The following is a 21,151-nucleotide window of genomic DNA, read 5'->3' on the forward strand; positions in this document are numbered from 1 at the left end:
ACAGTCCTACAAATTTCATTTGACAAGGAAATCTAACTCGAGAGGTGCATTTGTCAAAACAGGGAACAGAAGGGTTAAATATTTATTAATAGCTTATTCCACAATTGACCTCAATAACTGGTTACAATAGTTACACCCTTTAAGACTGAGCTACGTAGCTAGACCGTGACGGCCCAAAACCCTAGCTGTAATTATTAGAAAAGTTGTTATTTATGCAAATACATTTTCATGTGAATAATTTCCAACCACTTGTTTCGATTTCTTTGGTTTCTGATCGCTCTCAAACACAGTTTTACAGCCAAGAAACCGAAGATTGTTTGTCGCAAACGAACTGAATGAAAATTTCTGGGTCTCTTGGCCCAGAAGGGACTGAACACCGGGAACTGTACCACGTGATCAAGCACTGGCGCGAAACTTGAAAGCGCGCGCTTTTGTTTGTGTCATTCAAAGGGCGAAGGATTGGATGAATCGAAAGAAATTAGCTTAACGCTCAGATTTTTAAGCTATTTTAGATCATCAAGCCTTCAGATTCCAAGAAGAAGCTTATAGAGGTATTCTGCAGGCGTTCCTTCGTACACTGATCGCTTTTTCTTGGAACTAGCGACATATTTTACACATCGAACGAGACGAAGAACGAAATCTATTGTTGATCAATATGGCGTCGACGCGAAGATACTCAGCCGTGAGTCGAGGAAGACCGCCGTTAAGTGCTCATAGCCACCAAGTTAATTCAGTCAGCAGAAAAATTCTGGACGCTAATAGCATTCCTTCGGAAGTAATCACGACGAAAACATCGCTGTCTCCCTCATTCAAAAGCTCCAAGACTGTGTTATGCACTCCCGATGTTTCGAAGGAACGATCGGTTTACCCAAGTTCCAGACCCCAGGTATGTCAATTTCTTATGTCCATTTCTTAATTGCTACATTAGACCTACTTCTGTCGCTTTTTAACTGAAGTCCCTGCCTTAAAATACTGGTTTTAAAACAGCCTTGTTCATTTTTTTTAGGCAAAACGTCGACTTGATCTCGACGAATCTCCGACTCGAATGCGGCCATCATTCAGGACTCCAAAGACAAAGAGCTGTACAAGAAGGAGATTGCGGAGAGAAATGCAACCTTACCCAAAATGTAATTAATTATTTTGTTGTTTATAAATTACATTTAAGGTTCTACATGCAGTAAAATAAGTCATTCGGTATCTAAAGTTCCATGTACAATTCACATTTCAGCACGTGCCCATTTCCGGGAAGGCTCCGTTTTAAACAAAGAAGCGAGCAGAATCCTTTGATTTTAAAGCACGCAATTTTTAGTACAAGTTCACCCCGAACAACCAAGATGCTCTTTAATAGTATTACGTATTTTATGAAGACCTTTCTTTTTCAATATTTTGCCTTGTTGAAATGTCTTCGATTTTCTGTCGAACAAATCGTCTTTCAGGCGAACAAAGGGATATGTATGCAAATTTAGCCCGCAAATAGTTTATTGAAGCTGTCAAAGTTTTCCACTTGAGTTACGTTTAGGAATAATTTGAGCTCACTTTAAGAAGCAGAACATAGCCATTTAATTACAGGTAAACGATACATTTCTATGGGCTGTGTATTTAGATACAGTGCTTCAACTGGGTGAATCTACATCAAAGACACTATGTAGCAGTTTTTTATGAAACTCCCATTTACTTAATTCCCTCGCATGCAGTAAAACATTCAAACACGAAGTTTTCCAGTTGACTGAACTCAACCTTTGTGTTTTACTATTAATTCACCGTCTGTCAAAAGTATAAAAGTTATTCAAAAGTTGTAACCTAATTGATGAAGTTTCAGGCAAACTGCATGTATGAACTGAAGGTGACACTTTTGCCATTTGTTTTTATTTTCACAGTGTTTGTGAAATCTCCCATAGAAAAAACCCGATATGATACTTCACTTGGGATTTTGACCAAGAAGTTTGTGGGGCTTTTGAGGAGCTCAGAAGATGGCGTTGTGGACCTGAATCAAGCCGCAGATCTTTTGGAAGTTCAGAAGCGAAGAATCTATGATATTACCAATGTCTTAGAGGGTGTTGGATTAATTAAAAAGAAGTCCAAGAACAATATTGAATGGAGGTTAGTGACGTGAAGCAAATTTAAAGGAGGGAGGGGAGGGGACAGGGAGAGGGGGGGTCACTAACCAGACAGGTACACTGTACATGAAGGTATTGGCATGCCTCTTAACCCTACAAAGCCAGTAGAGTAGATCAGCCCTCACAGCTGTATAGACCATTTCTATATATTTAAATTCTTCTGGCTCGGGCTTGGGGGAATAAAACAAATGATATCACGCCCAGGTACAGGGATGAATAAATTTCTTTTGCTTTATTTCCCCAAGCTTCGGAGCAAGTTAGAATATTAATATACCAGAATTGGCCTTCTGGCCCAATGTACAGCAGTTGTTATTGTTTTTGGGACTTGGGGCATGGTTCCTGCTCTTTGTTCTGTTGTTCCATCAAAGGGTAGCAAGCCATCCATGCGAGTACATGCGAGGGCTGCTACTTGACCCTACAAAGCTATGCAAAATGTTGCCTACAGAGAGTATCCAACCATGAACAGTATCCCAATTCAGTGGGAAATTACATGGTCACTACTCTAATCACATGATGCAAAAAATTCTGGGGTCAGGTACTGGCACTCTGATTCCAAAAACCAGAGAGAGCGGCGCAGCTGAATATTTGGTGTAATGACATCTATTATAATTATTATGATTGTTTATTTAACTTTCTCTGTATGGGGGAAGGAGTGGCAAGTGTGGGTTGGGGTCGAGTTATTAGCTATTTTAAGAAGCACCATTTTTGTGTTGACCTTTCTAAAACCTGGAGATGTTGGGCTTTATTTACATTGTACATTTCAATTTGAATGCGAATAAATGGTTCATTTATTATTTTAGGGGCACATGTTACACTGATAGCTCTCGTCGATCAAAAGGAATGGAGTCAATTTCAGCGCAGATCATGGATCTTCACACAGATGTCGCTGATCTTGATGCTAAAGAAAGCTTCCTTGATAGGATGATCGAGGGCTGCCGTGCTGAACTAAAAAACCTCACGGAGGATTCAGAAGTTTCCAAATATCCTTTCATTTATGTTGTCATTTTGTATGAGTGCACTGAAAAATTGTTAGGCAATGTGGTGGGAGCAACTTCCCATTCATAGAAATAATTTTTATTTGAGTAATACCGGTTCATAGTTTTCTTCTCCGTTCACATGAGATTATGTGGTTCCAGAAAATATCCATATGCAGCCCACATACAGTCATGTAAGATAATTGGAAATTCTGATGGATTTGGGGTTGTCAAAAGTAATTTTAAGTAAAATATGACACTTAACTGGATTTTGGGGGTTAAGACCAAAAACCTTCTATGGGGTCCGTACAGTGTATCATTTTTTTCTGGAGCTGAAGACAATCTGAAAATTAACTCAAAACCTATAAAGAATGCTACATGTATCTGTCAATTTAGCAACCAAAATGGTATAAGCAGTCACTTCATGTTGTCTTAAAAGACCTAAATACATATGTTGTGGTTAATAAATTTATCCTTGGTTTAGATTTTTTCAGGCCTGTTTGATTTTTATTTCCCTTTGTTTCAGATTATGGTAATGATATGAGACAATGAAAAATTAATAAAAATAAACTGGATTGAAAAATTTTAAACCAAAAATAAATTTAAACCATGACGCATCCATTAATTTTGTTAAGTTGCACTGCTTTGCTCCATTACGCATTGAGTACCTACTCTAGTAAGAGGAGGGTAAAATGAGAACTGGGATTTTTTTTCGAAAATGGATTTGGGACACTTGGACTGGGATTCTGGGAATCGCAAACAAAAGAATAGGAATATGATGTGGACAAAAAACAGGCTGGGAAATAGAAAAACTTTGGACAGAAAAATACCATTTACCGTCCACATTTTCCTAACATCCAACTTCCCAGAGCTCAAATTTGGACTGGGAAATGGGATTTATGCTCCCCCCGCCCCCTCCCCTTTCAGGACATTCTAACAAGTGTTCCACAACCCTCCAAGTTAAGACCATTTTGGTCGCCATGGCAACTAAAATGGTGGAGCTGGCAACTAAATTGGAACTGAAGTCACCAGCCTGGTGACTAAAATTAAGAAGAAGAATTGAAAGCGTAAGCTTAATTTAGAGACTAACACTTTTCACTGGCGACCAAACTTGAGCAGTAGGTGGCCAAATGGCCACTAAGGAAAAAAATAAAATTGGAGGGTTGGTTCCAACTTTTCCCTTTGCATCTGGAAAATATTACTATGATCCTTAACTTTTATTACATATGCGTATGTCACATACAGAGATATACGTGATGTCAAACACTTCAAGAACAGGACCGTGATTGCAATCAAAGCTCCACCAGAAACAAGACTAGAAGTACCAGATCCAAAGGAGGTACAGATTGTGATTTGTTGTCTGTTGTAGGTGATAGTTACAGTACAGTACAAGTCAGTGTAATTAAGATGGTTTCCGCCCAACATTCGAGCAATACAGGCAAAAGTAAAGTTACCAAAAAGGCCTTAGCATGGTAACAGTTTAAGTCAGCAACAAAAACCCCGGGGGGGGCACCCGGTATATTTTTGGGTGGGGGTGTGCCGCTGGGAATTTGAAGCCCTACCCTATACCAGACCATGTTCAGCTGATTTTTGCAACCCTATACAGACTAGACACTGAAAATCCCTACCCTATCCCAGACTTGCATTTGTTAGAACTGTATCATATCAGTGTTTAATGGAAAACCATCTGTGAACAACGATGCCGCGATGATTTATTTACGTTTAGGAAAGCCTCTTCTCTTCCGAGTTCTGGACTTCGCGTCGATGTTTCCCGGATGTGACCCCCCCAGAACCCCACAGCGGCAAGTTGGAGTGCCGCGGTGGAAATGGTAGGAGCAGTAAAATGGGCCCAACGAAGGGGGTCACTAAGAAATGAATGAGAAAGTTGCCGAGGGACTGCGCCCGAACCTTCAGCGGAATCCGTCTTAAGTGTTAGTCGATAATAATTTCTTGCAAGTCAAGGCCTACCATTGAGGCTCATGTATCTACATACATGTACACTAAGACAGGACAAATCAAAAAATATCTCCAGCACGCAAGGGATAGCATCAAGATGTTTAATTTTTAGGGCCTGCAGGATGATTCAGCACATTATTTGTTGCTTGTTATTAAAGTTCTACAGTAAGTTGTTGCATGGACGGTCAAGATCTGGGCCAGGGGTCTCAACAAAAATTAATTTGAGTAGCATCGACTGTGAAAGAATCTTTCTTTACATGTATGTACAGTAATTACATGTAGTTCAATTTAGGGAAAAATAATCCAACTTCGCATAATCAGCCTCTGCACTGAGCCCCTGTTTCTTAAGTTCCTGTATCTGCCATGGAAGTTGCTTAGAATCAGTTAAATATCCACATACAAATTCTCCTGACTAATCTGCATACATTTTCTTATAGTGTGAGTTGGAAGAATTTGTTAAAACATCAAAGCAAGTTCCCACTCCATGTGTATTTGACATAACTTTAATAAATTACCGGAATTGCCTCATCCCATCTCAACTATGGTGATCATTTTATTATTCTGAAAACAATTTCTCTTGATTAAGTATCAGTGTTGTGTGGAGAAATTTCATGTTGGTCACCACTTGGATCTTCAAGTGTTAAGAGAAGTTCTTACACCAGGAAGAGACATGTATTGTGGAGCTATTATTCAACCATGCACTTTATTTTCCTGCAGAGTATTCAGATTTGGCTGAAAAGTGTACGAGGACCCATAGACGTTTACCTCTGTCCAGAGGACCAAGGCAGCCTCCCGTCACCAATGAAGGACATCTCCCCTGTGAAACGGCCACCACCTGCACAAACCACGCCAAATCATTTCCTCCTGACGCCTGAGAAAACTCCTCACGGTTACAATGGATCAATGACAGCTCCTGCTCCAAAATTTAACGGTGACCTACAAAGAAGCATTCCGACATCTGTGTTCAGTCCGCAGAAACACCTTCTTTTACAGACAAATGACGAAGGTGCAATTCCCGAGGACTTGGACAGTGACACCTTGATTCCTCTTTCGCCAAATCTCACAGACGAAGAGTACTTATTTACGTTGACGGACACAGAAGGCATAACAGATCTGTTTGACTCCTACAGCTTCTGGAATGAGGCATGATATATATAAACATGTATTTGAAGGTTTCAGGTACTTTTTTAGGCTCCTTTCTATGTTTGGTTCATGTTTCAATGGACAGTGAATAATATTTTTAAGTGAACGTTTAATTTTTAGTAATAGTGGTATATAATGTAGCTGTAAATATGTACATGTAAAAAGTATAGACACACAGAATAGATAAGCTGAAGGAGGTGGTTTCTTCAAATGGTCACTCTGTGTAATACATTAAAGGTAAAAGAGTAAGGTTTTGTAACAAAAAAATGTTTAATGTACACACACTTTAAAATTGTGACATCTTGAATCCACAATTTCTCAAACCGCCCAGTAAGTCGAACCAAAACTGGTTTCCCTTTCCTTAGTCGAACACTGCAGTTTTACCCCCGATTTTTCAAAATCTTTAATTTCTCCAACTTTATTGTGTTGTTCCATAAAATATCCATACCCTCCCCCCCCCACTCCAAGGAAGGTGATTTTGGCTTTTGAAACCCCCACCCCCTTGGAATTTCCAATGACCTACCGTGGGGTGTGAAGGAATATTTCTGGAACTGCACATTTTCATTTCCCTTTGAGGTTCAAGAAATTAGAATTCTACTGTAGCACAGTACATAGAAGATAATTTTTATATTTTTCTTTTCAAACCGAAAAAAAATGTTTTTAAAAACTTCATATCCCATGTGCAAAGAAAGTACAGCAAAATTAAGTTTTGAGGTGTTTTTGTAAGCCCTGGTCACACAGTTCTGATTGTTTGTTTTTTTTTTGGACTACCGCTTTGAACATTGTTTGGCCGTGTTGCGACATGTTGAGGCATGAAAAGGCAATGATGTAACACAAAACTTGTTTTAGCATCTTGAACAAAAGATTGACTACAAGCGACCTTTTGTATCGGACGTCCCAATACAACTGTAAGATTGTCAAACTTTACGAAGATTTTCACCTACTTATTAACTGTTAGATCAAATTGTCCTGTTTTAGCATCAAGTGGTCCTGATTAACTGTATTTTGTGTATAGTTTTAGAACTTAGTAACAATGTAAATTTTAAAACAAGCACTGTCATTAACTAATAAACTTGATATTATAAATTTTGATAATTAACGGCTGAGAATTAACAATTATTGGATGAGGTTGAGATGATAGCGAATTATCAGGCCAGTTCGTATCTGCGGCGAGGAGGCGAAGTGAGGCCGATTATCGCATCATCACGAATAATTTGAGCACTTCGAGCTGACTGTAAGACAAGAGGCGCGCACAAGGATACCTGTGGTATGACGTCACTTCACATATGTAAATAATGTCTGAGGAGACGAAGAGAAACAGCAAGCAAGAAAGCGCGGCTAAGCCAATCAAATTCAAGCTGGTGACACCAATGTATAATAATGTAGGTTATCTGCATCCCAGACAAATGCGAACGCTGGTTGAGCCAGCTAATAATTAACGGTTATAAGTTCTTACTTGAAAGAAAAAGTGTGTCAGTTATTTTTAGTGTAAAAAAAAATAATTGCAGTAAAACATTTTAACAAAGAAAAAACAATTAGCCAAAAAATAACAGGAATGAAATTGATATTAGCAAGAATCGGTCCTTATTCCATAATGTAGCATGCATTGATTTTATTGACTTTTTTTCTTGGGGAAAAATAACGTGCAAATAATATTGTGTAAAAAAAGGAGTGAAAATTTGAGTTATAAATAAAATTATATAAACAAATTTTAAAATAGTGTGCCTTTCCTTAACTATCAGCGCACTTTGTTTGCAGCACGGCATTGATCAAATCTTACCCCCTCTACCCTCGCCAATCTTCATTACCTTTTCACCATTGCTAAAATGCATAAACAAGGGAAATTTACCAATTTTGCATGAAGCAGACCAAGTTTCAAGGTAATGGGGAGTTCAAGATATTACCACACATTCAGGAATTCATTACAGTCTATTTTGTTTTTATTCAGATTATATATTTTTTTTATATAAATGTACTTTTGTTAACTGTTAATGTATGAATAATTAGTACATATGATTACCACAAATTAAAAAATTATATATTGTAGCCATTGATATGGGGTAAATATTGACTTATAAAATGAAAAGCACCTCTCCTCCTTGAAATAAAATAAAAAAAAATTCACTTGTGAGAATCTGTGCAAAAATACATGTACAGGTGCAGTATGATAATTTGTCACAATCTGCCAAGCAATGTGATGTAAAACTTGTAGAAATTGGATCTTCAGCACTCTTTCGGCACAACTGGTTACTGATGACGTCAGTCAACAAGTACCCATATCTCTTTTCAGACTCAATAATTTACATTTAGTATTTTTGTTAACAAGATTTCATTTCATATTTCGATTGATGTACCAAGTTTTGATTTATTTTTTAAAAATTTACAAGCAATAAGTTAATTAGAATAATATTTTTTTTTATTTAACGCAGTACTGTCAAATGTCCACATCATAATTATTTTGATTTCAAAATCAATCCTTATACCAGCTAAACAATTAATTTTGTATAACCATAAATTTCTTTAGTAAAATGGGTAACAATATATTTTTTTCCTCACACAGAAACCTGTATATTTCCAGGCAATTTGCTTTGCCATGGCCAGTTTAGAAAAAAATCTGAGTCCCCGATGGGAATCGAACCCATGGCCTCCTAGATACCGGTTGGGTATCTGGGAGGGCATGGGTTCGATTCCCGTCGGGGACTCAGATTTTTTTCTTTGTCCCACGCTCGTGTCATGTAGAATAATATTCTTCACTATTTAAATTCTTATTGACAGGTTTTGGAACCTGTCTGGCCTAACTGTATTATCACTAAAATTACATGAATATAATTAACATCATTAGCCCAGGCCAAATGTCGAACTTCATATGAGACAACCTGAATTACAGTTTTGGTCAACCCAAGCAGGTTAAGCTCGACCATTGGGTCAAATGTCGAACATATTATTCGACCGTCAAACCAAATGCAAAGCAGCAAGAACGAATATTTCGAGGCTAAAAATAAATTGACTAACAAATTTTAAATCTATTTATTAAGTTCGTTCCATGGAAAGAGCGACGCTTGTCCCACAGTTGATCTTCACAAGCAGACTGATAGAACGTGTCAACTGGTCGATTTTAATTTAGTCAGACGAACTCAACTGAGTCAAACGTCAAACTTATCAGGAACTTAATTTGCTCAGTTTAGTTTGTTTCATATGAAGTTCGCCATTTGGCGTGGGCCTTATTGTTTCAGTAACTGTTGAAGCCCTTATGCATTACCCCTTTGTTTATAACAAGCCTACAAACACTTTTATTTTCTGAGCAGGTCATTTGTTGGTCTTGCCTGAGACACCTTTGGTGAGACTAGAAGTTTGTCTGGTCAGTCAATTTTATTTTTTCCTATGCTTTTTTTTACAACTACTGTTTCAATGTTTATCGAGGAGAGGCATCTTTGGCTGATTTTACAATTTTTTTGATTGTTTGCAGGCTTGCTATAATGATCACATCTTCAAATTTCTATAACTTTTAACTAAAAAAAAATCCCCTTTCCTTGTGTTAAATTGCTCATTCCTGTTAAAAGATATTTTGTTATGAAATTCAAGTTCTTATTTATCCACCCTGATACAAGGCTGTGCTCTAGGAGTAGTTCTTTGTTGCCCATGTTGAGCCAAACTTTTGTTGTTCCCTAAACTATAACAAAAATTATAAATATACTGAAACTTGTTAGCTGAACATAAATCACCACTGGTACACATCTTATATCTAAATTTCACAGTAATGAATTTTTGAGTTTTTTTTGTTCTTGGAGTGCTTTCTTTCAATAAAACAGGTTTTTTTATGTTCCCTTTCCTTTTTTTTTTTCCTTTTTTTTGTTACCAAAAATGACTTGCCAATTTTATAATGATGGTTATAAATGTTACGTTGGTATGACAGGAAAAATACCCCAGTACATGAAAATCAGACATTTCAATACAAAAAGCAGACAGTTGAAAATATATTTTTGTAAATATTATTTGATAACTTTGATGCAAATCTCCGTCCTGGACCAATATAATTTCATTATGTTATATAAAAGAGTATAAAATGTTTGAACATCCCACATGATAAATATGAATAATTTAATTTGTTGCCGATAGAAATAATTATATTTGGATATAGGCCTATATAATTTGTGTAACTGGTGTTTTAAAAGCACCCGTTTAATTAAGTATTGACCCCTTGGATGATACCTAACTTAAAATCCCATGCAATAAATACTACCATTGCCACTGGACTTTCCCTTCTGTTTTAAAATATAGGCTTTACAAGTTGCATACAAAAGTTGAGTTAAAAAAAAAACCTGTGTCAAAACAAACTGCAGTCGAAGCCCACGGACACTCTCGTAAGCGGACAGCTCTACTACGGTCGCGCGAAACCCCGTTTTAACTCCCAACAAACTCTGAACACCGAAGCGGACACCCGGCGGCCGGGACACCAGAGACGACACACTGAGCCCCGAAGCGGACAGCCCAAAGAAAACCAAAACACCCGGGACCGCACGAGAACCACGAAGCGGCCAGCTCCAGTTACGGACACCGCGTCCCGAGGGTGTCCGCTTGTAGAGCTCGACTGTATGTCACTCACTTTGTTTTAAGGGCCTTAATTAAAAAAAAACCCCGCAGCCCTACCCCCCTGCCCACCCGATCATAAAGGCCCTTCGTTTTAAGTTAGAAAAGTCAGTTGTAGCAAAAAAGGCAGTTGTAGCCCCATTCAAGTATTTTTATACTGTAAGTTTGTTTATTTTACCAACCCCTCCTATTGTGCAGTAAACAAACAGTTAAAATTTCTTCATTCTTAATGGGATTATCATCTGTCAGTCTCTAACTGCTAGAGCTGAAAACATTAACCTTTGAGAGCCTTCAAGTTAACCTGGAAAATTCCCCAACTGGGAGAGTTTCTGTAATGTTGTTCACTTTAGGGATAATTTCCTTAATTCTCATATAGGTATACCGTACGCAGGGCTTGAAAAAAAAAATAAAACTTGGAAATCTTAAGCTTGTCCTGTGGACAACCAGCTTTCAAATTTTGCTTGCATGGATAGTTCATGCTGCCTCAGTTTACTCTTCTTATGATTAAGTTGGCAGATGACTTGCCTGGGCCCGGTATAATGCCTATTCCGCAAGTAAGCATGGAAAGTTACTTGTGCAGCAGGAAAATCTACTTGTCCTGGATGACCGGATGGGATTTTTTTCCAAGCCCTGCATACAAATAATTTGATATTGTAATGAAATATTTGATGTTGATCACTCACCACGAGCAGGTTAAATGTAAATTTTCTTTAGACACTAGTCTCATTGTCACCAGCATAAAGAAGATAGTTTTCCACTAATTGCAAGTTTTCACTGCTTGAGGCACAGCCAGAGTCTTTGCTATCAGTGTAAGATCCTGAAACTCGACCCTGTCCAGCTGTTTTCCTGCGGCCGTGGCTGTTTACAAGATCAGGCTGCATCTCCCATATTTCTGCTGTATCTGCACCATCACCATTTAACGAGCCTTCCAGTTTTCCTCCATGGTCTAAAATGCTTTCGCTGGCAGTAGCTTCTTCATCGGATGGAATGAAATTGGCATCTTCATCGTGAGTTGACACAAGGCTGCAAGGAATACTATCTCCAGCTCCCAAGCTTGTTTTCTCTGCTTCATGTTTACTGTCCTGTGGGGAATTTTCTGGATTTGCAGAAGGGTTGAGATTCCAAGCTTGTTGATCACCATCTTCTACAAAGTGACTCAGCATTGCTTGCATTTCTGATGCAAAACTGCTGCCTAGGTCCTCATAGGACATTTTCAAGCTGCCAAGCTCTGCTGCATCACCTGAATCAAAAGGCACATATATATCTTGCTCAGTTTGTTCATCTTGTAAATCATCCAAATCATCTCTATTCTCTTCTGCCATTTTTTCCTCCCCCTCGCCACTGTCAGCCTCATTTTCACCTGACACCTCACTTTCCACTACATCACCTTGCTCGTTATTTAGTTCTGCTGTAGGGGTATCACTAAGCGACACGCTATCTGCAGCTTCAACTGGGGGAAGACTCTCCTCATAGGACATAGCTTCACAAGCGACAATCTCCGACACTGGTAATGCATCATCTTCAGCAATGGGAACAACTTCGAATGTATCTTTACTGTTTGTTTCAGGAATACTGACAATTGCAGCAAGCATCAAATTCATTTCTTTCTCTCTTCTTCGCTTTTCAAGATGATGCTTTATGCTTGGCACAATGCTTGCAATTATCATGCAAATGACAATAAAACCAAAAGCCGAAATAATGATCAGTGTAGTTAATCCATCATCATCATCATCGTTATCATCTTGTTTGCTTCGTGCCGCAGCTTGCATTTCTCCATTGACAGGGATACCCATGAAACCAACTGTCGCATTTGGAGCCATCAAGATAGAGCTTACTGAAGGTGAAGTTTGAAAAGCGGTCACTGCATCAATGCCTGACGTAGACTCTGATGTTGTCGTAAATTCCACAAGATAATTACTTGAAGAGAACAATGCATGCTGTGTAATTACACTGTTTTTAGTTGTAATGAATGGTGTAGAAGTCAGTGGCATGTTAGATGTTGTCAACGGTCTTGATGATGTTGGCATAATTATTATGGAAGATGATGTTTCGGAACAAGGTGTCAATGGATCCACAGCTTGATAGCTGAGATGAAATCCTGTCCATGCCAGAGCATCATCACTGCGGAATTTAAGGCGAAGGGTGTTTCCCGAGCTGCAGATAATAGGAGGGGGTGGGTTGCTGTTACAAAATTTCCCGATAAGTGGTGCGCTTGAATCAGAACCATTCCAAATTGAAAGGTGATCATGAGGGCATCTATGACGGTTGGTGTCGCCCTCGACTTTAAATTCCACAAATCTTAACTGCACTGATTTTCCTTCGGGAACAGTAATTGTCCAGATACACTTGGAATTGTGGAAATACTCTTTTGGAAAATTAGGTGACGTCAGTTCTCCACTAGTTCCATGTAAATGGCCACCACATCCTGGGAAATACACTGCGTAAAACCCAACCTGAGGGTCTGACGCATTCGACTTGAAGCGTACCCACAGTTTTCCACTGTCAGAACTGACCAGGGGAGGGGTGTTGTCGTACCCACAATACTTTGCTAGCACTGGTGCAACAGAGTAAGGTACCTCCCCAGCTCGGAGCTCTGCATAGCCATTGCTACATGGTATATTAAAATTGATAAAATCAAAATGTAGTTTTGTGTTGTTTGGCATGTTCACATACCACAAACAATCCTGATCTTCTGTTGGGGGGCCTTCCGTCATAATGCTACCGGGGTCTTGAGTTAATGAGCCCCCACATCCAAAGGTACACCCATACAATTCTACCTTCATGCAAACGAAACTGAAGTAGCTCGCTGGATAAATTCGAATAAATCTCGCCGTTATTTCCGGTGTGAGAACATTTAACATTGTCCCATTTCGCTTCTTGTTTCCAGGTAAAATTGTTTCATTCTCGCTGTTTTTGTAAATCTCCCAAGATATACCATCCGTACTGTACATTAGCTGATATTTGCTCACACGTCCCATACGAAGAGACAAAAGTTCCGCCGCGGGGTAAAACCCCTGTGTCGCGATAGCTGACACCATGGTTAATTTCTTGAGCTCAATTTCAAGGTACAAAGGTTCTTGTAACGTATCAGGATTATCGCTACACCAGGCCGATTTTCCGTTTAATCTAGCAGCAAAAGCAGGGAATTCTTCATGCGAATCTAACGCTGTCACGAAAGAGTCCTGTATTCGTCCACTCTCCATACCCAACGGAATATTGCAATCATTACAGCTCGAATTTCTTCTCGCTTGCCCTTCGCAATCGGCGCCCCCATTCTTTGGTGTTGGGTTTGTACAACTTCTCTCTTTGTAGCGAAATGGCAACGTTTCGATGTCAGATGGTATTTGGCAAGAACTCCACGACGACCAAGCACTCCAGTTTCCGTCGATCGGCCTGGGTTTGCTTCCCCAGTTCCACGGCATCCAAGAATTTACACAAATACCTTGATGGACGAAAAGAGTTAAAACCACGAACACGTTCAGGTAGATATACATCTTGAAGGCTCGAGTTCTTTCCAAATTTCCAAACGAAGCTCTTCGCACGAGGCAAACGTTAATACACTGTTTCTATTTAGAAACGATAAAAATCTAATCGGATCAGTAATTTGGAAGTCCGCACTCAGCGTTGTTAAAAAATCTTTGTTTACAATCTTGGGTGTCTTTAGCTAACACAAAGCCACATAATTACTTCAATATTGAACAATCGCACGCAGTAGAGCCGATAAGCAAAGCCAATAACTTTAACGAGGAAATTATTGAGATTGCGAAGTTTCTGACCCAGCGACAAGCGTTGTTTTCTACAAATAACTTGGATCTTGGGCGGAGTTTACGCAATAGCAGCCAATACTAAGACAGACCCCATGACATCTGATATAAACGTAATATATTGTGTTGAGTGAAACATCAACAAAACACCAGTGCTTGGTAAATAAAGCAAAGTTCTTAGTTCATGCCACCAACAAATTATAAACGATTTTCGCGCAGTTTGGCATATTTTTCTATCCCACGGTTTGTATCAGGTAGATTGTTGCCGATCACGCTGTTAGGAAGACAAATTGCGTTTTTTCAGGTGATAATTGTAAAACATTCTTTTGCGGGTTTTCCTAGACGGGACACGCGAGATCCCGCTGCGATCGAACACGTTTCGCAACATGCTCGGCAACAATAGTTCCACCAAACCGCACCAAACATAGCCAGCGTGGTATAAATACTCAATTAGGTTTTGGCGTCAATCAATTTCGGCGTTCGCAAAGGTCAGAAAAATGCGCCGGGACGTGATAATAGCTTGTTTGTTTTACTCTTTACAAATTACAAATCGGACAGAATTAGGAAACTTCCGGTTTCGGGTCCCATCTCATTTCCGGTTTACTGCCACCCGGGATTACCCAGGACACATTTCGCGCCTTCAAAGATGGCGGACATGTAGAAGTGATGTGTTAGATGTGTACAGACTCGCACATTTCTTTTGTTTGAGGCTATGAGCTCTAAAGAAAAAGCATACAGAAGAATTTCCGGCTTTGGGAAGCTCCTTGCGGAATGTCATACGCAGGTAGGATTTTCGTGGGTATGAACATGAAACACGAAATAGGAGGAACCGGAGCGAGCTGAGTCCTGAGGAATAGCTTTGCTTGCATTTTTATTTTGTCTAGGGTCTTAATCTATTTAGCCTGAAAACGCGAAAAATGTCAGTCTTGGGAGAGATGTATGACCTAGACCAAGTAAAAATGTAAGCAAAGTTATACATGGTGACAAAATTGCAAGAAATTTTCATTTGAATTTTAGGCATATTTTTTTTTTTTTTTTTTTTTTGGGGGGGGGGGGGTCGGGGGGCTGTAGTAGTCTCCCGTATAATATATGCTTTGTTGTTTGTTTGTTTGTTTGTTTTTTATCAGATGCAATCCTAAATGAGACTTTGACAGCTAGAAATTACTATATCCTTAACACCCTGAGTTAAAAGAAGTCTGTAATTTTACCACAAGCAAGACAAAAAGCACCCCTCTTCCTAACCCCGGGGGGTACTCCCATAAATTTCGGATAGGGGTGTGCCGCCAAGGGTCTTAAACCCTGACCCTATTTAAGGATATATAAAGAAAGCGAAAATTGATACCCTTTTTAAGGCCCAAAACCGAAAAATGACACCCTATTCAAGGGGAGGAGAAGCGTTCCGTGACGACCCAAATAATGGCTAACCGCGCACGGCAGGACACAAATCTTTATAAAATCGCTTTTCTAATACCTGAACAGAAAATTCAGTTTTAAGATATCTTTTTTTCGTTTAGCTGGGCGTTTATTTTAGCTAATAGAATTTAGGTACCCTATCTAAGGATCACACCGGCAACACATTGCCAAAAGGAGCAAAAATGATACCCTATTTAAGGAACGAGAACCTCAAAAACCATACCCTATCGGGCGGCACATACCTATATAGGCCACATATGGGAGTACCCCCCCCCCCCCCGGGTTCCTAACCCACCCATGGATTTCAACTGACATTTTAGACTATCAATATCAGCCCATGTTTAGCTGCATTTTTTCAATTTCATAATTTCTAGATTTGATGCCAATAATGGCTACCCTCCGCATCGTCCTGCCTGCGTGCAGATGTCTCCTATTTCCTCCCTGAACCAGAGAAGGGACGTCTGCACTGCGACATTTTTAATCGTGTTCCAATATCCTGCTGTTTTTTTATTTTTTTATTTTTTATTTTTGAAAACTATATATTTAGATTGTGGAGCACATACTCCAAATATGTTGCCATTCGCCCATTTTCCATCAAGTGTGTATTTTATCTCTGTGGGGTATAGCCAGCAAAGTTCAGCTTCAAGGCTTTTTATTTTGGTCTAATATTGAGCTCAAACCCTTTTTAACTATACCGTAAAATTCCGGTTATAAGCCCCCCCCCGCTTATAAGCCCTCCCGGTTATAGGCCCATCTACCTGAAAAAAAAAAAATACATCCGATTATAAGCCCCCTCCCCCCGGATATAAGCCCCCCACTGCCGGATGACAGTACTGAACAGCGCTAAATGATGCTTTATTATGCGTTTTTAACTTAAAAACGTGTTTCGATCAACATGCCCGTTGCTCTTTTCAAAACGTTTTTTTCGTTCCGCTTATAGGCCCTCCCGGATATAAGCCCCTCCGCTAATAAGCCCACCCAAAACCCCTTACGAAGTTGTATAAGCCCAGGGCTTATAACCGGAATTCTACGGTAGTCTATCTCAGGAGATGTTAAACATGAGTGTAGTCTGGACTGTTTGTTCGTTTTGACCCATTTTTGCATCTATTTTCGTGGTCACGGTGGCCACCATTTTTTGTTTCAAATCTTATGGCACCACATAAACGTTTGACATAAACAGGTCTCTAAACATTGACCATTCAAATTGTGTTCACTTACTTCTTGATTCTTCACAAGATTGTAGGTCCACGATGCTTCTGTAGGGATTTAAGTGTATGCACTCAGAGTCATAAAAAACAGTGTTGTGAAGTGTGCAGAATCTGACTGTAGATAAAGGATTTCTTTGTTCACTTACTTCTTGATTCTTCATAAGATTATAAGTCCAGGATGCTTCCTTAGCTTTCTGAGTGTATGCACTCAGAGTGATCAAACAAATGGCGTGGTGAACTGTATAGAATCTGACTTTAGACAAAGGATTTCATTAATGCTTGATCCGTCTCTGAAAAACCTTGGTGAAGTTAATTTGCATTAATTATTTCTGATTATCCTCAAGAACAGCCAATCAGAGTTAATTCTAACAATGCCTTATGTCAAGCAACCAATCATAGTGTGGTCCCTGATTCCTTGAGAAACAGCAGGATACTGGAACAATGCCGCAGCACATCCCTTTTCTGACACAGGAAGAAAAACAGGAGACGTCTGTACACAGGCTACCCCCAGACTTACAATTCTCCAGGAACCCTTATACACATGCTTCGAGCCTAGTGGCCCATACAGGCCGGAGCTTATCCCGGTTTCCGTAGCATTAAGCGACTAGGAGTATTGCTGCTCCCCCCTGGATGGGATGCTAGTCCATCGCAGGGTTACCCCCCAGCAGTAAATTTGCCGGTACCCATTTATACACCTGGGTGGAGAGAGGCACTGTGAGAGTAAAGTGTCTTGCCCAAGAACACAACGCAGCGCCCCGGCCAGGCCTCGAACCTGCGGGCCGTTCGACTCCGAGGCGAGCGCGCTAACCATTAGGCCACCGCGTATTGCATAAAAAGTTGCCTTTATACACCTTATTCATAAATGGCGGAACGCGCAGAAGAGTTTGGGTCGAGTACATGAAAGCGAGGCGAGTGAGGCTTCGGCTTCGAACCAAAACAAAGAAAAGTATGGCGAATTGAAGTAGTATTTGTTAATTGTTGAAATATCTTGTCGGTTAGAAAGCGATTCTTAGGTTTTGATGACTGCCATTGGAATCTCTGGTTTGTCAACTGCATATATGGCCGTATGGTTTCGAATTCAACACAAATCATCATTTTGTCGGAAAACCGCATCGATCCTCTCAGTCTCTTCACTACCTGCTCATGTACAATAATATTGTAATTCAGATTACTTTCAAGTTTCCTTTTTATGGAAGACCCGAGAAGCTTGCAGGAAGGCAGAGGAAAGACAACTTCAATTCGCCATACTTTTCTTTGTTTTGGTACGAAGCCGAAGCCTCACTCGCCTCGCTTTCATGTACTCGACCCAAACTCTTCCGTGCATTCCGCCATTTATGAATAAGGTGTATAGTTAATGAATTGTATTTCCATTCATGTAAGGTTCCCTTCCAATCTGGACTTATTTTTCATACCAGTGACCTGTTTTATTGTAGACTAAACTCTACAGAATTATATATATTTAAATTCCAGAAAAAAATGTTGTATTGTAGACCATTTCATGTAATGCTGCAGCCTTCAGGTCGGAACAAAAAGGATGAGTGAGTGAGTGAGACTTAACTATAATTTCTATGTCAATCCTAGACAACACTGCTTGAAAAGATTATCGTGCCCTTCACAGAGGCACATAATTATATAGAAGTCCCTCCCAAGGTTGCTGCCCTCTTGAAGAAATGTTTTCAAGTCTTAAGCCTCATAAGAATAAAGTATTATTTTGTTTTTCTATGTGTCTCAGGCTCTTCATTATGGAAGCTGTGTGTCACAGAAAGAAAACATTACAAAACATGCTTGTGATAAGGAATTCCATGCACTTAAAGCCTGCATAAAACAAGCAGTAAGTAGTTCTTAAACCTTGTCCTTTGCCAAATGACTGCAGAGAATACTACATGTACAGTGTATCAGTAAAATGGCAACCAAACACACCAGACTAATTGTACAATTTTTTAAAGTTTTGAGATCTTGAATTGTGTCTGTAATTTGCCTTGTACAATAATGTGAAGCACACTCAAATTAAATGTGCTATTAATTACTACTCAGGCAATCAAAGACACAGTGGCCTTCAGTAGAAAAATTTTACAAATTTGCTTTCATCACCTATTTTGGACTAAAGGCCTCACCAAACAAAGTCATTACTCGCAGTAATGACATTGTTGTAGTTCATACAAGAAATTAACTGTGAGTGAGGTTTTATTTTTGGTAGTCATACATGTATTCAGTGTTCTCCCTAGGTATTTTAGGCCAGGGGCACCTGGCTTGATTCGCTGGAAAACCCTTGCCCCCTGGCTTAAAAATGAAGATTTAACCCAATGGAAGCTTAATTTGAGATTTCGAAATGGGAATTCCTATCCATACATGTAAGTAAAAAAGAAATCGCTCAATAAAGTTGAGGCTTAACTGCAGAATACCCTGCCACTCGAACTAAATTCCATGCAGCCGGCTATGTGGTTCACAGAAACTTATTAATTCAAGTTCAAGTATGAAATAAAATAAATTCAAAAAGGTGTCGCATGTTATGTGCTGGCTACGTGGTAGGCGGTACACAGTGAGAAAAACATGAATTGACACATAAATATACCTTGTTCTTTAATCCATTAGCCAAAGCAAGCGCGCTTCACATGAATTTACCTCGTTCTTTAATCAATGAGCTGAAACAAGTGCTCAGCTGTGACAACTATCAAGACCAGTTCCTTCTGCGTACCGCATAGCCAGCCACAAAATCAACTTATACTCTTGCATTCATTACTCACTGTGTACTGTGTAGCCAGCAAAAAAGATAACTCCTACATGTAGTTTTGCATTTATTACTCACTGTGTACGGCATAGCCAGCGAAAAAGATAACTGCCAATCTTGCTTTTATTTACACACTGCCAGGGCTGCAAATAATTTATTTACCTTGAAAGGACATATGTCCTACTAAGACACCATCTTGGTCGGAAAAAACAAAATTCTGGTCGGACAGATTTTTATTTCATCATTGCCGTAAATTGATTTACGATCAAAAAATTGTCCGGATATCATGTCCGACCACACTTGCGATTTAGTTGGACATGAGCAAATTTTGGTCGGCTGATGACCGACTGTTATTTGCAGCCCTGCACTGCGTACTGCGTACCGCAAAGCCAGCAGAAAAAATAACTTCCAATCTTGTATTTATTTACCCACATTGTACTGCATACCGCATAGCCAGCAAAAAAAGATAACTTCCAGTACTTTACTAAGTTACTTCATAAACAGTGTACAAGTAAGTCGTAGGTTTGGAAGAAATCCTTATTAATTTTCTATTCAGGCCACAAGAAGGTTCTTACAAATGAAAATCAAATTCAGAATAAACCTCATTACCAGGGTCTCTCCCTGTTCCCTCATCTCTCGCTTAGGGGAGTGGGAAGAGACCATAAGAGCAAGCTTGAAGAGAGTACCCCCTGGCCTTCTAAAACTCCTGGTGAGAACACTGAATTATTATGGGGTTGATATAAGGCTAGAGTTATAGTGTCCTGAAAAAACGTTTTTGTATTCATTGTAGGCAAGGAAATCCAAGGTGTAGAGGCTGGACTTGGAAAATTGGGATTGTTTCAAATTTGTGCTGAACTTTGGAGATGTGAAGACACAGGATACCCACTCATACTGCACATTTTACAGCACTAGACTGTGACATCAGAGAATCACTATGTGGCCAGGGGTATAACTAGAGAATGAAATGCCAAGTTCTATATTAAAAACATTAGATCTTCTGAACATTCCTTTTTGTCGTATCATTCTATTTGTCAAAACTGAAAAGTAAATAAAATTGATCTAATCTTTGAGGTCTACAAAGCTAAGCTGACAAAGCAGTCAGGGCCTTAATTTGTCAAAAATAAAAAATATATATATTAGCTGGCTGTTCCAGTAGGCCAGATACGTGGTGGCCCATCTGCAAGGGTTCCCTGGGGTGGACACAAAGATAATTAAACTCTATACTTTTGTGTTGGGATGTGCTGGTTGAACACTTAAACCC

At 39.5% G+C, this 21,151-nt stretch overlaps 3 protein-coding genes across 4 annotated transcripts; 2 read left to right on the plus strand and 1 right to left on the minus strand.

Moving 5' to 3' along the window:
• Positions 1 to 144: 144 nt before the first annotated feature.
• LOC144665277 (transcription factor E2F2-like) lies at positions 145 to 7,294 on the plus strand. Its single transcript, XM_078526494.1, has 6 exons — positions 145 to 886; positions 1,007 to 1,127; positions 1,878 to 2,100; positions 2,918 to 3,097; positions 4,316 to 4,430; positions 5,765 to 7,294. The coding sequence occupies exons 1-6, from the start codon at positions 656 to 658 to the stop codon at positions 6,194 to 6,196; spliced, it is 1,302 nt and encodes a 433-aa protein (XP_078382620.1). The 5' UTR covers positions 145 to 655; the 3' UTR covers positions 6,197 to 7,294.
• Positions 7,295 to 8,116: 822 nt separating this feature from the next.
• LOC144665208 (uncharacterized) lies at positions 8,117 to 14,567 on the minus strand. Of its 2 annotated transcripts, XR_013572902.1 has the most exons (3): positions 11,461 to 14,567; positions 9,109 to 9,855; positions 8,117 to 9,066 (listed from the first exon to the last, which is right to left on the minus strand). XR_013572902.1 is itself a non-coding variant. In XM_078526396.1 (2 exons), exon 1 carries the CDS (start codon positions 14,269 to 14,271, stop codon positions 11,488 to 11,490), a length of 2,784 nt encoding a protein of 927 aa, XP_078382522.1. In that variant the 5' UTR covers positions 14,272 to 14,567; the 3' UTR covers positions 8,117 to 9,855; positions 11,461 to 11,487. The 2 variants fall into 2 exon arrangements, 1 of the variants encoding a protein (XP_078382522.1); XM_078526396.1 differs by having other exon boundaries at positions 8,117 to 9,855.
• A 622-nt stretch (positions 14,568 to 15,189) lies between these two features.
• LOC144665428 (NADH dehydrogenase [ubiquinone] 1 alpha subcomplex assembly factor 8-like) lies at positions 15,190 to 20,956 on the plus strand. Its single transcript, XM_078526684.1, has 3 exons — positions 15,190 to 15,325; positions 18,895 to 18,993; positions 20,681 to 20,956. Exons 1-3 carry the CDS (start codon positions 15,254 to 15,256, stop codon positions 20,699 to 20,701), a joined length of 192 nt encoding a protein of 63 aa, XP_078382810.1. The 5' UTR covers positions 15,190 to 15,253; the 3' UTR covers positions 20,702 to 20,956.
• The last annotated feature ends 195 nt before the right edge of the window (positions 20,957 to 21,151 follow it).

Source organism: Oculina patagonica, chromosome 9 (genome assembly GCF_052425735.1).
Source record: "Oculina patagonica isolate OP01 chromosome 9, crgOcupat, whole genome shotgun sequence".
In the NCBI taxonomy this organism is placed as follows: domain Eukaryota; kingdom Metazoa; phylum Cnidaria; class Anthozoa; order Scleractinia; family Oculinidae; genus Oculina; species Oculina patagonica.

What these genes read in the sequence shown, in the direction of transcription:
- LOC144665277 (XM_078526494.1), top strand. Translation starts at nt 656, where the DNA reads ATGGCGTCGACGCGAAGATACTCAGCCGTGAGTCGAGGAAGACCGCCG. An exon ending in GAGGATTCAGAAGTTTCCAA is followed by an intron (nt 3,098 to 4,315) that starts ATATCCTTTCAT and finishes AACTTTTATTAC; the next exon opens with ATATGCGTATGTCACATACA. An exon ending in AAGTACCAGATCCAAAGGAG is followed by an intron (nt 4,431 to 5,764) that starts GTACAGATTGTG and finishes ATTTTCCTGCAG; the next exon opens with AGTATTCAGATTTGGCTGAA.
- LOC144665208 (XM_078526396.1), bottom strand. Translation starts at nt 14,271, where the DNA reads ATGTATATCTACCTGAACGTGTTCGTGGTTTTAACTCTTTTCGTCCAT.
- LOC144665428 (XM_078526684.1), top strand. Translation starts at nt 15,254, where the DNA reads ATGAGCTCTAAAGAAAAAGCATACAGAAGAATTTCCGGCTTTGGGAAG. An exon ending in TTGCGGAATGTCATACGCAG is followed by an intron (nt 15,326 to 18,894) that starts GTAGGATTTTCG and finishes TATGTGTCTCAG; the next exon opens with GCTCTTCATTATGGAAGCTG. An exon ending in AAGCCTGCATAAAACAAGCA is followed by an intron (nt 18,994 to 20,680) that starts GTAAGTAGTTCT and finishes TATTCATTGTAG; the next exon opens with GCAAGGAAATCCAAGGTGTA.